This window comes from Dipodomys merriami, unplaced genomic scaffold (genome assembly GCF_024711535.1).
Source record: "Dipodomys merriami isolate MVZ:Mamm:240054 unplaced genomic scaffold, mDipMer1.0.p SCAF_2, whole genome shotgun sequence".
Taxonomy (NCBI): domain Eukaryota; kingdom Metazoa; phylum Chordata; class Mammalia; order Rodentia; family Heteromyidae; genus Dipodomys; species Dipodomys merriami.
In genome coordinates this window covers 5,111,969-5,127,322 of record NW_027203381.1, presented here as the reverse complement: position 1 = coordinate 5,127,322, position 15,354 = coordinate 5,111,969, and the positions used below count along the sequence as shown (strand labels likewise).

The following is a 15,354-nucleotide window of genomic DNA, read 5'->3' as shown; positions in this document are numbered from 1 at the left end:
ATGTACTTGATAGTCCTCAGAATTTTGCTGTTGATCATGGAACATAGATATGAAGTCTATAAAGTGAAGGATTGGATGATTTGGGAGAAATGAGTCAGGACCACACTGTGAGAACTAGCCCGACTTCCAGTAGCAACTGATGCCAATCAGGAATCAGGAAGCTACCAGGACCAGACAGCCTCCTTCCATGGGCTCGCTGCACAGTCACTACTCCCTAGCTATGACAAGGGTGAGGAGATACCTGTAAATCTGTCTTGCTAGCTCCCTCACCCATCTTTGCCTCCCTTACCGCCCCTCAGGCAGTTCCACATCCAGATGTTGCTTGAGTGTGTTGCTCTTCTCAGGAGCCAATCATTTCTAGAGCTGTTACCCTAGGAGATTCAGGGGAACATGAAACTTAGCCTTCTCAGAGGAACACCCAAAAGGAAGTTGGAACAGATGTTGAGATGGCCAAGTTACTGTGTGTTCTGAGTGCAGTATAGGTAGAGGATATGCAGGCAGGGAAATCCATAATGACATGCCCCCACATAGTGTGGTTAGAGTTTAATCCTTAACAAACCATGGCACGGATTCCTTCCTGGAAATGGCAGTTCAGATGGAGGAAACTGGTATCTGGGAAAGAGAGATCCTATCCCAAGTGTTAGGAATGAGAGCGGTGATTGAGGTTTTGTGATTTGCTCAAACCTGACATGACAGAGGCTTCCAATTTCTGTTATCCAGGCAGATGGCTTGTAACAAAGAAGTCCTCAATATGTTAGGTTAATGATCAAAAAGATTTAAAACCCTGTGTTCCATGTCTGGGCCATACTGCTTTCTACCCCAAAAGGAAAGTGGAGCCTGTTAAGTTAAAAGCCATACACAGAAAACCACTCTCACTATTTTTTCTTCCCATTCTATACTATTTTAACAATCAGCTAGGAAATTACTTGATATTCTATAGAGCTCCAAAATAATTTTCCAGACCAAAAAATGTTTATTTATATGTACACTAAATGCATTGAAAATGTGTAGTTTTTGTGGAATACAACAAGCAAGGTACACATACATGTGAATATATTTATTATCTCTAACAAAATACATATTCAAAGGATACAGTGTCCATGACTATAAGCTAATTTTATTGTTTTGTTTTATAGTACACTTTATGAATGATACGAATAGTGTTATTTACTAAGAAAACAGCTGCCAGCATCTTATAGGCAAGCCTTCTGTTAGTGCAGACAAGAAATCATAATAACAGGAACATCTAAGATAAGAAATTTAATCTTCTCCTTTCTATAAATGAATACCATCCAATAGGTAGGCTGGGTGCAGACACAGGTTTGTATTGAACAGTGTAGAGGAGTATTCCTTGAATCCCATTGCCTTTCTGCAAGCCAGAAATTAAAGTGAGAGGAGACCTTGGTAACAGAATTTCCTCGAGCTTGTCCTTCATCGCCTGGAAAACAATGTCCCACACGAGTACCTACCACCGCAGGCGGCTTGCACCCCGCTTGTGGCCAGTCTGAATTGGCAGTAGATGGATTCGTGATCGTGAATACACAGATCCCCAAAGAACACTTCTCCTTGACCAACTACACAAGAGGCGTGGGCCCCTTAGTAAGCAAAACTTACTGCTTATGGCAGAACTACCTCCCCGATTCACTTCTTTGTTCCATGGGTGTTGCCATAGTTGATACCAACACCATCCGAGAGGCTCTCCTAGGATGACGTTATGCCTATTTTACTAACACTTGTCTTAAAACTTCTTCTACAGCGTCATTTCTGCCTCTGCTTCCACTCTTTCTCTTCACTGCAACAGGGCTCTCCATTTCCCTCACTCCTCCTTATACAGCATCACACTTGATGTCAGCAAACACGCAGCATGAGATACCCAGGACACACAGGTTTTCCAGCTGGAAGTAAAACTTCCCTAGAGAGGCTGTGGCCAGGCCCTGTGCTTTATTCGCAGGTCATCTCCATGTGAGCTGGGCCAGTTAGTGGGTGAAGGCTCACGTTGGACCCTTACTGAGATGACCCACTTCACCTACATGCACCATTGCTTGAATACTTGACTCCTTCCAGCTGTATTGGAGTCGCAGACTCATCTAGGACATATTAAAGGGAAGAACACTACTCACACCAGCACCATCTATGCTCACACCCAAAGGTGTGTATTCCCTATAGGTTCCCAGCCGAGCCTGCTGCAGCTGGGTTGCAGACATGATTTTTGGAAACAAACAGAAAGGAAGCATAGAAGATTCATCAAAACACACATTATTCTGAACCACACACACACACACACACTCACACACACACACAAATACACACACACACACACACACACACACACACACACACACACACACACACCTGTATTTCTCTGGTCATCCTACAAGTAAAGATTTCATTGTGCCATCCAATCCTATCCGGATACACAGCTTTCCTGAAAAAAGTATATTTCACTCCACTAGCTTTGGGCCCCTGTTTCACATTCAAACTACTTGAAGAGATTATTAAGAAATACATAGATATTCCTAAGCATCTCCCCAGACTTTCTGAGAAAAGCAGTCTGGCCAGTGGGGGTGGGAGCAGCATTTTTAATAACCTCTTCCAAATTATTCTAATATAAACTGGGCTAGGAAACCCCATACCCCCAAAGAGGACATGCCGTCTTGATTTTCTTTCCTTTGTCACACTCTTCCTGAGAGAGGGGCCTTGCCCACAGGAGAAAATGAAACACTGGTAGGATTTCTTTCTTTCTTTCTTTCTTTCTTTCTTTCTTTTTTTCTTTCTTTCTTCCTTCCTTCCTTCCTTCCTTCCTTCCTTCCTTCCTTCCTTCCTTCCTTTCTTTCTTCCTTTCTTTCTTTTGTCATGGGGCTTGAACTCTGGGCCTGGGCACTGTCTCTCAGCTCTTCAGCTCAAGGCTAGTGCTTTACCACTTGAGCCAAAGCGCCACTTCCAGCTTTTTCTGTTTATGTGGTGCTGAGGAATCAAACCCAGTGCCTCATGCATGCTAGGCAAGCAATCTACCACTGAGCCACCTTCCCAGCCTGGATTTAGCTTTCTTCATCTTAGTTTCTATATGATTTTTTTCTTTTACCACAAAACATGTTCCCTCTTCATACTTATTCTTATAAGTATGTACTGTGTGTCAGTGTTTTCCCAAGTTATAACAAGGTGTATTTTTCCTGTTTCTATTTCATGTGATATTACTCAAAGGCAGCTCATAACTGGGAACATACTCTTGTTTAAAATCATACACACCACTGGTCATTCTGCCTGACAGAAAGCTTGCTGATGAACATCAAATCTGGAATATAGATACAGGTCTGTTCTCACACCTATGTTATCTTTGGTGGCATATTATCTAGAGCCTGATAAAAAGAGCCCTGACACATTTCTAAAGAACATTAAAATGCCAAGGACTTATTTGATATTTCCTTATTTTTACAAACATATTTTTAAGAAAAAATATGTTGATCTACACTGAATTTATAAATCTATTGTACAGTCTTTTCTAATAGATAAAGTAAATCAACACAATAGTGTTAAAATTATAATCAGAATAAAAAGAAAATCCAGATGGGGAGCTGATGGCTGTGAAAAAGATAGTGGAGCAAAATTTCACGCCATGTCTTTGTCAATTCAGATTATTTAAAACATTCTAGGTATAGAAAAGGCTTATAGTTTGAACTGGTAAGATAATTTGCATGGATAAAATATAAGCATTTTAAACTGTTTAATCATGAATCATCTCAGTATTTACAGTCTTATATTAGTCACCACATCTGCCATTAATAGTGTCTCTTGCATCTTTGTGTCAGAAGAGATGAGTGAGCTTAGGAGATCAAAAGCCTATAAGGTCTGTACAGTATCAGGATACTTACGGAGGGGAAGGGGAACAACAGAATAGTGAGACAAAGGACAAGGGGGAACCAAGGCCACAGCGATACTCATAAGACAAAATGTTGGAAATGATCTGTACAACTTGGGAGGGTTGGGGGAGAGGGAAAGTAGGAGAAAAATGAGGGTGGGGGTAACAAGTTTGACAAGAAATGTACTCATAACCTTACTTATGTAACCACATAGCACCGAGACAACAAAAGGGATAAATAGAATATAAAATCTCTTTCAGAAACAACTATAATAGATATAATTATTCAATTTATTTGAAATCAGAAGATGTCTTGAGTATTATTTCACATGCACCAAAAGGCACGAGTACCAATGCTGTTATTAAGTATTCCTACAGTGACTATTACTGCCATTGCTTCCATAAATGGCTTTTATTGCTACTAGAATTAGTTACATAATGAATACTTTCATGGGTTTTGATAAAGAGTACAATTTAAAGATGGATTTCATTTGTGAAATCATGTTCATTTCAAAATTGCTCAAATTTATTGTGTTTATTATTTTCCTTGAAACATCTTCATCAAGGAAAATTCATGGCTGCATTTATCTCAAAGTAAAATTTTATAAGTGACTATCTTGTCAAAAAATTGGTATATCTTTTGGAAAAATTAGGTACAAATGAATGGGGAAAATAAAAATTTTAGCTTATTCTTAAAAGATTTGTGCATGTCACACAATAGCATGGTTCATATAAAACTCATACGGTAAAAATTTCTGGTTTTATACTTGCTTTGAAACATAGGTTATTATAGTACTCAGAAATTCTGGCTTCTAAGGTAAACGGAGTCAAGTGTAATTAACTCTGTGTGGTGTAAGATAGTGGTCTTCATCTTTAGATGTGTATTTGTGCTAAGACAGGTGTGGTTTTTTACCCACTTAAACCACATCGAGTCCTAGATCCTTGATTGAAATGTTTCATAAAATCTTATGAAATAAAGTAAGATCACTCATTACCACATTAATCATTAACACTCAGAAATTGCCAAGTATAGTTTACAGTGAATCCTGAATGGTGGTGTCCTCTCTTACTTCCTGTCCTGTGACTGTGTGATGTCATCATGGGAAGACTTTTCCTTACCTGGGAAATAGCGAAGTAATTCTCCACAATCACACTAAGAAGTAGTTTGTGTGTCTATAACAAAGGAGGAGGTAACAATGTTCCACAAGAAATGTACACATTACCTTATGCATGTAACTATAACCCATCTGTATAGCATCTTTACAATAAAATAAAATTTTAAAAAATAAAAAAGAAGGTCTGAGGAGGTGGCTCAGTGGTAGAGTGCTTGCCTTGCATGCATGAGGCCCTGGGTTTGATTCCTCAGCACCCCATAAGCAAAAAGAAAAAAGCTGGAAGTGGCGCTGTGGCTGAAGTGGTAGAGTGCTAGCCTTGAGCTGAAGAGCTGAGGGACAGCGCCCAGGCCCAGAGTTCAGGCACCACGACTGACAAAAAAAAAATTAAAAATTAAAAAATAAAATAAAATAAAAAAGAAGTAGTTTGTGTGTGTCTGTATATATACACACATATATAGTTACATCTATACATATATATACATTTAAATACATATGAAAGAAATAGGGCAGATTGCAATGTAAGGCAAGAAATGGAAGATATTATTACAGAATATTACTTCTAGATACTTTTGGTATTTCTAAAACTTAAGTAACACAATAATAAGGTAAGTAATTGTGTAGTAAGGCCAGTTATTACAATGTGATTCAGCCATCATTGTCTTGTTTATTAGCAAATATTAATTCTATAAAATTCTCTTTGTGAAATGCACATAATAACACACATTGATCAAATTCACCCCTCTACAATGCTCGTTCTCAATCCTCCTCTATTTCCTTCCTTCCTTTTAAAGTTTTTAGTGGGTTTCCCTATGTTCTTTTCAATGTGGCAGAACAGAAATGTGATTAGACAGTGGCGTGGGGAAATAGATCAGACAGCTGTAAGATGACTAATTAACACGCAGTGAGTAGACTGTCAGGATTAAATGTTACTTGTTACTACACATTCTTTATAACTAAAAGGACATTGATAGAATGTTGAAACTGCAGTAGGTGTCCTATTGGCTTGGAGCAGAGGTTTTCATCATGTGCATAGAACCTGTGGCTGGGACATTCCACACAGTGTGGTATCAGAGCTAGCAAAGCCTTAATTTCACCCTTCAGTGTCTCAGAAGACTGAAAACTTCGATTTTGACCAAGTGAATGGAAAAAGGGATCTAAAGAGATTTCTGCCTGAAATGGAACAATTTCATCCTTCTACGGAGTTTTTTCCATTTAACAATAAATAGCATGGGTTTTCCAACAGATTGCCCTTGCATCGCTTGACTGAGAGAAAAGAGCTTTCTGGAGGCCGCTGCTGCTGGCCTCGGGGCTAGCTTCCTGCTGAGCAGGGCACAAGAGCAGGGGGCTGAGTGGAAAATGGGAAACACATTCAAGTTGCTGTTTCAGTCCTCTCTCTCCCACCATTTTTAAAACTTTCAACAAGTGTCTAGGCATTTCAAATGAAAATTTCAAAAGTCAAGTGTCTCAGTATCATCTTCCAAATGTTTCTTAGAGAATGGTTTTTCTTTGGTAAAGTTCTCTTGAGTCCTGCCTTTGTTAGATCAATAGAGGAGGAGTAGATGAAGGTTTGGCTACTCACTGAGATAAAATATGTACACACATATGCATATTGAATCTAATTATACATATATGCAATAGGTAATATTTGGAATGGCCAGCACTACCACCACAAGTGTTTGTGTGTGTATGTATGTGAAAATTGTTGGGTATTGAATCAATGCTTTGTTCACATGAAGCAAGCACTGTTCCATGAAGCCACACCCCGAGTCTAGCCTTTAACACTTCAAGGATAAAAGTTGTTAGTCTAAGAAGAAATGAGGTAGTTGCCACATAATCCTAAAAATAAAAGGTGTAATTGAATAGCTGGCATTCCACTATCAGGTGTTCATTTGGGATTTTTGTTTCTATGCCTACTCTAGCATCAGAAAATTCCTAGCACTAAACTTTGCTTATCAAGCAGACCTTTCTGAGCAAATCTGTAATCTAAACCAACCGTATGATTCAAGTGTGGAACATGAGCCATTCTTTAATTCTGGTTTTAAGTATACTATTGCAGGCAAAAATTGTTGACTTATTCTGCTCATAATTAATATGTGCTAAATTATTAAAAACTATTATTACAGGGCAGCTAATCCAGTGAATAGCACCATGATAGGAAGGGGATGGGCAAAGGCTGTGCAGTGTGCACTAAGATGGAAAGATGGGGAAAGATGGGGTTGAGGCCAGCGTGCTTGAGTCTCAGGCCGTGCATTGGTTTTATGCTCTATGGAAATGCCTGTTTTAGTTTATATGATGTTAGCAAGTGAGCTTCTTGCTACAGTTAGAAGACTGTCGATAGGAAGATCAAAAATAATCACACTGACTGAAAAGTTTACTTCAAAAGTTACCAGCAATCATCATTTTAAAAAGTGTTTTAAATGTTTAAAAAAACCATAAGTGATCCTGTAGCTATTTAAGGAAATGTTATCCGAAAAGAAAGGTTAAAAATAAAGAGGAATAAGATATGATGTAGGGAAAACTACACCATGTGGGAACTCTGAGGCATGCCTGTAATCCCTCACTGACAGTGCTCAGGAGAGAAGGATCCCTGTTTCAGGAAGACAGTAAGAAAAGACAGGGGGAGGAAGAGAAGAGAGGAGGGGAGGGAGGGAGGAGAGGAAGAAGGAAGTGGAAAGCGAGTAGAGAGGAGCGGAACCATGCCAACAGAAACAGTAAAACCACAATGGCTACTACATATATGCACACTTGTATTTTCTTCACAGAAGAAAACTATTTACTTGTAGATAGAAAATATCTTCCATTTAAACTACTAGAGAACCGCCAATTACTTTTATTTGACTTTTACATTGCGTCTCTTGCTTCAAAATGGGGTCATCACATTTAGTTTTTCACATTTCAATAGTGTAGACACTGTAAGGTAGATTTTACATTTTATTGATTGGAGAGGTATAGTGCTCCTCATCATAATGGAGTACTTGTAAAGATTTTTCATCAAGTTTGCTTCTTTGAGAAGTCAAAGAATCATTTTCCAACTTTTTGGTCCCTTAATTGGCATAGGCTATTAAGTGTAACATGTGTTCCTCGACCCAGGAAGACAGAATACATGAATGGAGAAATACACCATACCTCTCTTTCATTAAAAAAATTGAGGTTACTATTTGACAAATTTCATCTGACTCATCAATTGCTCATATATTTGGAAAAATAGTTACAGAGTTTTAATTTAATTTGGTTGTCAAATGAAAGAGACATAATAGACACCATTTCATTACATAATTAAATGTATCAATGTGGGATTTGCAGTCAAGTACAATATGGTTTTTTTTTTTGTTTTGTTTTTTTTTTTGTCGGTCGTGGGGCTTGAACTCTGGGCCTGGGCGCTGTCCCTCAGCTCCTCAGCTCAAGGCGAGCGCTCTACCACTTGAGCTACAGCGCCACTTCCGGTTTTTCTGGTGGTTTATTGGAGATAGGAGTCTCATGGTCTTTCTTGCCCGGGCTGGCTTTGAACCGCGATCCTCAGATCTCAGCCTCCTGAGTAGCTAGGATTACAGGCGTGAGCCACCAGCGCCCGGCTTACAATATGGTTTTTTATGATATAGTTTAATTTAAAATTGTAAATTGATTATGTTATTTTACATCAGATTAGCCAAAAATAAAAACAATTCTTCTCCTTTTATATTCCCAACTACTGGATGAGAATTATAAGGAATTTAATCTTTATTTCATTTTTGTAAATATCTGGAGATGTTTGGGGGAAAATAGACTGGGCTGTGGAGCATATTTACTGCTGTGTTTACTTGTGTTTAGTTTAAGAAGGAGTGGGCCTTTGAAAATGTGAAAAAATGCAGCATGGTTTGTTATAGAGATAACTCTGAGGATCATGAGACAACGTGTCTTAGAAAAGGGGAGATAGTTATACCATGCATTACCGTCTCTCTTCACTTCAAGCTTATTTGTATTTTGGGCAGAGTTCTGTGATTGTGGGGATAAACTTATAGCATGATGACCTTGTGGTCAACACTATTTTTTCATGGCAAATACCATCTATAAATCACTGCTTGTCTGCAGGAAACATATATATATATATATGTATATATATACATTATACATATGTATACATATATATATATATATATATATATATATATATAACCTATTTTGTCATGGGTGATTTCCTAGGGCACAAAAATCTCACACGGGCTGCATTATCTGAGAGGGGAAAACTATTTACTGAGGGTGGAGACCAAGTAAGGCAATTGTAGATATGATTATGGCCTGTCATTCTCCAAATCATTACAGGACATAAATAGCATATTCTCTATAACCATGGTTTAAAAATAAAATGGCAAGGGAGGATTGGAAAAAAATGTCTAAAATATGATTAAAAATACCTTAAGAGTGCTACATTATAAGCTTGTATAGAAATATCACAATGAAACCTCTCACATTGTTATGAGTAATATGTATTAATGAAAACTATTTCTAAAACAAAATTTTGAATAAGTACTTAGAGAAGGCAATGATGGCAGCACTAGAAATACTTGATTTTGCTTGTTCCTGACACCCGAAGAAGGGTTGTAAGAACAAGCACAGAACTGGCAGCAAACACTTCCACTGGGACCACTGACCATGTGGCCATACTAACTACAAGGGAGCCTGGAAAGTTTATCCCCATTCTGTATCTAGCAAGGAGAGGTGGCCATCAAGTGGCATCTTCTTCTCAGTTTATTTTTACAGATAACCATGGATATTTTTGAAAAGTAACGTTGTCAGCCAGTACATATTATACAATACATGTTATCCTATATGTAATGGTCATTCATAGGAAGGGGTGTTTTTGCTTCCTTGAACATTTGTTATTGTGCTGAAGTCTTGCCACTTGTCTCTGTTGTTCTGTAAGCTTACGTAATTAGCTGCTCTACACTATAATCACTGATCAGTGCTGTAGAACACAAACCACACAGGTTTTGTGACTTGCTCCCCATGATTCTTCTGCCCTTTAGTTATCCTCTGTATTTACTAAGTGTTTTTTAAACAAGTTGCCAAGCTGAAGAACGGATCGCTGAATAAACTGCCAGGATAGCTCACATCCCAGCTCCACAGATCTAGTCATCAGATTTTTGACCAATTGTGGAGATTTGTGAGTCCATTTAATTTTTAAGCATTTCTTTGTTAATAAGCACTCACATTAGATAATCTACCAGTATTACTGTGAGTTTAGTCTGGGCTATGCCTTTTCTTTTACACTATCTTATTTTGACATTTAAATATAAATTATCCTATATACTATTTTTTATTACTAAACTTAACCATTTTGAACTTATTTAAGTTGCTCTTTAAACTACATTTGTGTAGACAAGCAATGCTATTTTGAATGAAGAAACGTACTTTATGATAATGAAATTAGCAGCTGACAGAACTTTCAGAATATCTTGCGTTTGGATGACTTATGTTGCAGCAGATTATGGATAAAAATGTTCAACCTACCTTGAAATGGAAACCTGATACATTCAATTACTTCTGGTATGGTCCTCAGGATAACATTTATTTGTGCTTTATTCCATTTTATACAACACAATCTTCTGGAAAAATTCCTAGAATCGTATTCTTCTATCCAATTCAAAAAGTGCTTAGCTTGGGAATCGATTGTAGGTAATAAGATTTGAGAAGAAAAAGAAAGTAAAATACAATATATGAGTGGAAAAAACTTAGCTTGTAGGCCTGTCCTTACTGTGAAATATACAGATCATTAAACCACTCTGGGTTTTAATTTCCTCAGAAGTAAATTGAGAAGCTCCCTTGGAGAAACTTTATAGTCTTTCCACATTATTAACAACCTATCTGGAAAGGCTTTTGTTTTTCTCAGTCCCCCTTTCTGATCTTTTATTCTCTTTAAGTAGTGGTACAAAGGGTTTAGTATTGAACATGTCCGTTTCTAAGTACAGTATATCTTGATTGATGTCACCTATCCATCCTCTTCCCCATCCCTCCCAACCCAAACTCTCCCTGCAACTTTCCTAGTTTTATAGGAAATGCATTGAGTATTATGACTGCCTTCTTCCCACTTCCTCTCTTAATTTGTCTGTCTCCTTCCTCCGGACTTCCCCCTTCACACCTCAGATAACAGCTTCCTGCTACTCATTTTGTTGGTCTGTAATTTTTTTCTAAGGAATTGTACAACTGATGCAAGGAGAAGAACCGAACACTGTTGGTGAAGATGCAGGCTTCTCACCCCACTGATGGAAGGCCAGTCTCCACACCGATCTGAATCATCCTCACGTTATCTGCCCATAAGCATTTAACAAAAAGAAGCTCTTATGTTTCTTCTGGGATTCTTTGTTCACAATTTAAAATTAGATTTTAAAGAGATCAATTAATTTGATCTGCTATTTAGAATCTTTATCTTAAGCAGTTGAATTTTTGTTGTTGTTGTTGTTGGTTGTGGGGCCTGCACTCTGGGCCGGGGCACTGTCCCCCAGCTCTTCAGCTCAAGGCTAGCACTCTACCACTTGAGCCACAGTGCCACTTCTGGCTTTTTCTGTTTATGTGGTGTTGAGAAATTGAACCCAGGGCCTTATGCATGCAAGGCAAGCACTCCACCAATGAGCCACCTTCCCAGCCCCTGAGAAAATATTCTTACTTTTAAACATAATAATGTAAAATTTATATTTTTTTCTGAGAAGCACATTGAAATAGCTTCACATCATTTGAACTGGTAGTAATGGACTTTACTGGCTGTTGACACTGGACAGTCATTTGTCAACTTGAAAAAGACTGGGCAGATTAGCCAATAAGTATATGTACTAGGCATAACTTTCAAAATGGAGAATCTTTAGATTGGTTAAGTACATTCTATGAAGAAATAGTGGAAATAAATGCCAACTGGAAAACTTCCTTGCTATATTTTATAGTGTCAGGCTTTATTACAAGCACGTCAGGTGCAAATTATAACAGAATTTCTGCACTATGGCTGTATAAATACGAGGACCATGGCTAGCCATTGAAGCTTTTATAAACCCCTTAATTTCTCATTGGAAAATTTGGTAAAGAACAGAAGATGCAAAAACAATTCAAGCAGAAGTTCTTAAGAATGTTATTTCTAAATATTTTGAAGAAAGAATTGTTTGTTGGAACAACTATGTATATGTTTAACCACTGAAATTAGGATTTATTTAAAGCAAGGCATTGAATGCTTTATATGCTACTAGATAAATGTCTTTTCACCTATGACTTCTTAGTATTGAAGAAATATTATGTCACCAAAGGAACGGATTTCTTCTGTACCTACCGACTTCCTCAATGGGTAACCAGGCAACCATGACTTTATCCTCTAAGAAGTAATTTGATTAAATATTTTAGTGTAGTAGGAAATCACTTGGATATTCTTGTGCATTTAAAATAAAAAATGTATTCTGTTTAAGGTAGTTGTTGGAAAACTTTTTAAAGAAGTCATTTTTTTCAACCACAGAAAATTGTGTAAAAATTCAGTTTGTGGATTTCTGTGGTAAACCAAGTATCTTTTTTCAATAAGGGCCAGTCGCTAATCATGGCTTTTGTGGTTTTTCTTCCCCCTAAAGCTAATTGTCTCAGCTGATTTTGAGTTTCTGTGCAAGCAAGCCCCTGAGGCTGAGTACTTTGCAAAGAGAAGTCCTAACATGTTGGGAGGCCTCGATGCCCCACCAAGTGTAGTGAGAGCCCATGGGAAATGGCTTCATCCAGAGGGCGCTGAGCCCATACAATGTTTTCACTTTCTGTCCCTACCTGCTCTCAAGAGAACTAGCCCAAGCCTGGAGGAAAGCTCCTGATCCCTCCCAAGGGTGACCCTCCTTGACCTCTTGTCAATCACCTTCCACTAAACTCCACCTCTTATAGGTCCATCCTATCTTAACACCATTACACTGGTCGTGATAAGTTTCCAGTGCATGAAACTTTGGGACACACAGTCAAACACATGCAAATCATGGCAATAATGATTTAACTCTGTAACCTACTAAAACAAAAAGAACAAGCTAAGTTTGAACCAATTATTTAGCTGATGGTAAATATTAACCCCAGCCTGGCCCAGGAAATAATCCTTTATATATTAATGAAAAATACATAAAATAGTCAGAAATGGATGTCACATAACAATTAAAGAAATGCAATGATGATACCTTTTATACTTTTCAGCAAGTTCTATATCCAAGCAGCATATTTTACAATATTTTGATTTTCCTGTAAAGATATAAGCATGTCTTAGATTTTTGCTCATTCCCTCAAAAAATATTTATTAAATAACTATAAGCAGAAACATCTGTCACTTGGAGTTTACTTGAAATTAGTTTTTATTTTTTCTGCATTGCAAGTATAATAGGAAGCATACAATTTTGTATTTTATTTGTTTGCTGCAGTAAAAAAGTATCCCACAGATAACTATTATTTATGCATGGGCTGTGTCTGTACATTAATGACTAGTATTGCATGTAGGGGAATCATGTTTTAAACAGCCAGTGTTATTTCATGGGCCATTATGTGAAACGCTTACTAATTCTTTGATTACATATAAATTTGCTTTGGAAAATCTCAAAAAAAGACGCTGTGATGTACAAGTTAATGAGATCTCATTAAGAGTTGTCACATTTCTCATTACATTGGATTTTCTTTATTTTCAAAAACCAAGGAAACATCTTAAATGTTATTTCATTTAGGATATGGAGTTTTGTAGGAGGTCTGTGTTTACAACCTCTATAACAGTGACTAACTATATAGTCTCACCTTTTTAAAAGTAAAGGGCTAGAATTAAAGCACAGTGTGTAATTTTATTACATTTTTACAACTCAGATAATGTTTTGGCATATAATATATAGTGGACAAATTTTATGAGGAAATAGAAAGCTCAAATTACTGAATTATGTAATTCCCCACCATAAAACTTCTTTCAAGACACTGTTGATTTGACTGGGTTAGATGATCATTTAAGAAAGTCCCTTCCAAGGAAGCTAGACACATGGAGAGGCCATTTGCTTTTCTGCATGAGACTGAATCAAACTTTACCAGAGAGGATGGTGCTTAGAAACTAGCATCTCTCTGTTTCTCTTTCTACACACACATGCACATATACATGCATATGTGCACACACACGTAATCACACATATACACAGCATAAGTTAACCTCTACTTAGGATTAGATGCCCTTTAAACTAGACAACAAAGGGAAGGAAAGTGAAAGGATTCAATTATAATTGTTATAGGGAGAAGAAAACGCGAAGGTCAAAGGATCAATAACTTAAACATTTTAATTTTTAAATTTTATTTTTGAACACATTCATCTTTAAATATTCATTTTGTAATTCTAATTATTTTCAGACATGGTTTTGTAAAATAATCAAAATATTTCAAAAGTACCTCTTTAAAATGTATCTATTAGATCGAATATGGTTTCCTGTGTGCTCTTGGTTTGGGTGTGTGAGTGACAAGGAGCCACAGCTCACTGCTAACGGTAATGCTTTGAGTTCAGTGGAGGCCAGTTTGGCATGATGAAGCCGTCGTTTTACCTTCGTTTTCATGGAGATAGGCGGTCACTCCTGGCATACTTCTTCACTGACCACTCAGCACAGTGCCAGTCCAGCTCCCCCACCCCCAGTGCCTCACCTTTTCATGGGTGACTGGGCTTTGACATGCAGATTTGGGGGAGGGAACATAATCATTCAGATCATAGTAAAAAGAAAAATGAAATCCTTGGCGGTGGGCTCAGCACCAGCATGTTCTCGGGCATTGAGAGGTTGAGTTGAGGTCCTTCCCAGGTGACGGCCATGGTCCCAGGACTATCATCCTCCAGTGGCACCCATGGTCGCTGTGGCTCCCTCGCTCCTCCCTTCTGCCTCAGAGAAGCCATAGGAAGGTCACCAGCACGGCCAAGGACAAAGTTTTGCCTACACCAGCTTCAGATTTATAAATACCCAGAGTCCCTCTAGTCATGGTTGTGCACTCTCCTTAATGCACACATGCACACATGCACACACACACACACACACACACACACACACACACACACACACACACACACACCACCTTCACCTTGTTTATATGATTCTGATAAACCCATGATTGATTTATTGTCACCCATTTTCTATCCACTATGGAGAAATGTGGTAAAGATTCCTTCCCTCTCAGACAAAACTATGCAGCAGCCACTGATCTAAAACCTGGCAATGGCTTGTCTGCCTTTTAGATTCCATTTCAAATATGCCAGTGAAATAAAATGCAAAGGGAAAGACGTGATTGCTTAACTACAAGCAAACAGAAACTTTTCAAACAAACCCACTTCCCTACCCTCATTTCTGACAGAGAGAAGGCATTTCTGACCAGCAATCTCAATTTCAACATCAAAACATCCACAGGTAA

At 37.9% G+C, this 15,354-nt stretch overlaps 1 protein-coding gene across 4 annotated transcripts in view; it reads left to right on the top strand.

Moving 5' to 3' along the window:
- Ccdc102b (coiled-coil domain containing 102B) overlaps nucleotides 1-15,354 on the top strand; it is a 129,937-nt gene that overhangs the window by 84,559 nt on the left and 30,024 nt on the right. For 2 of the 4 annotated variants that reach the window (XM_070028981.1, XM_070028980.1), the window contains one exon: nucleotides 11,141-14,213. The exons of the other annotated variants lie outside the window; for them this stretch is intronic. In XM_070028981.1, the coding sequence (XP_069885082.1) occupies nucleotides 11,141-11,155 (15 nt within the window). In that variant the 3' untranslated portion in view covers nucleotides 11,156-14,213. Of the gene's footprint in view, nucleotides 1-11,140; nucleotides 14,214-15,354 lie in introns of those variants that run through there. 4 annotated transcript variants of the gene reach the window in all.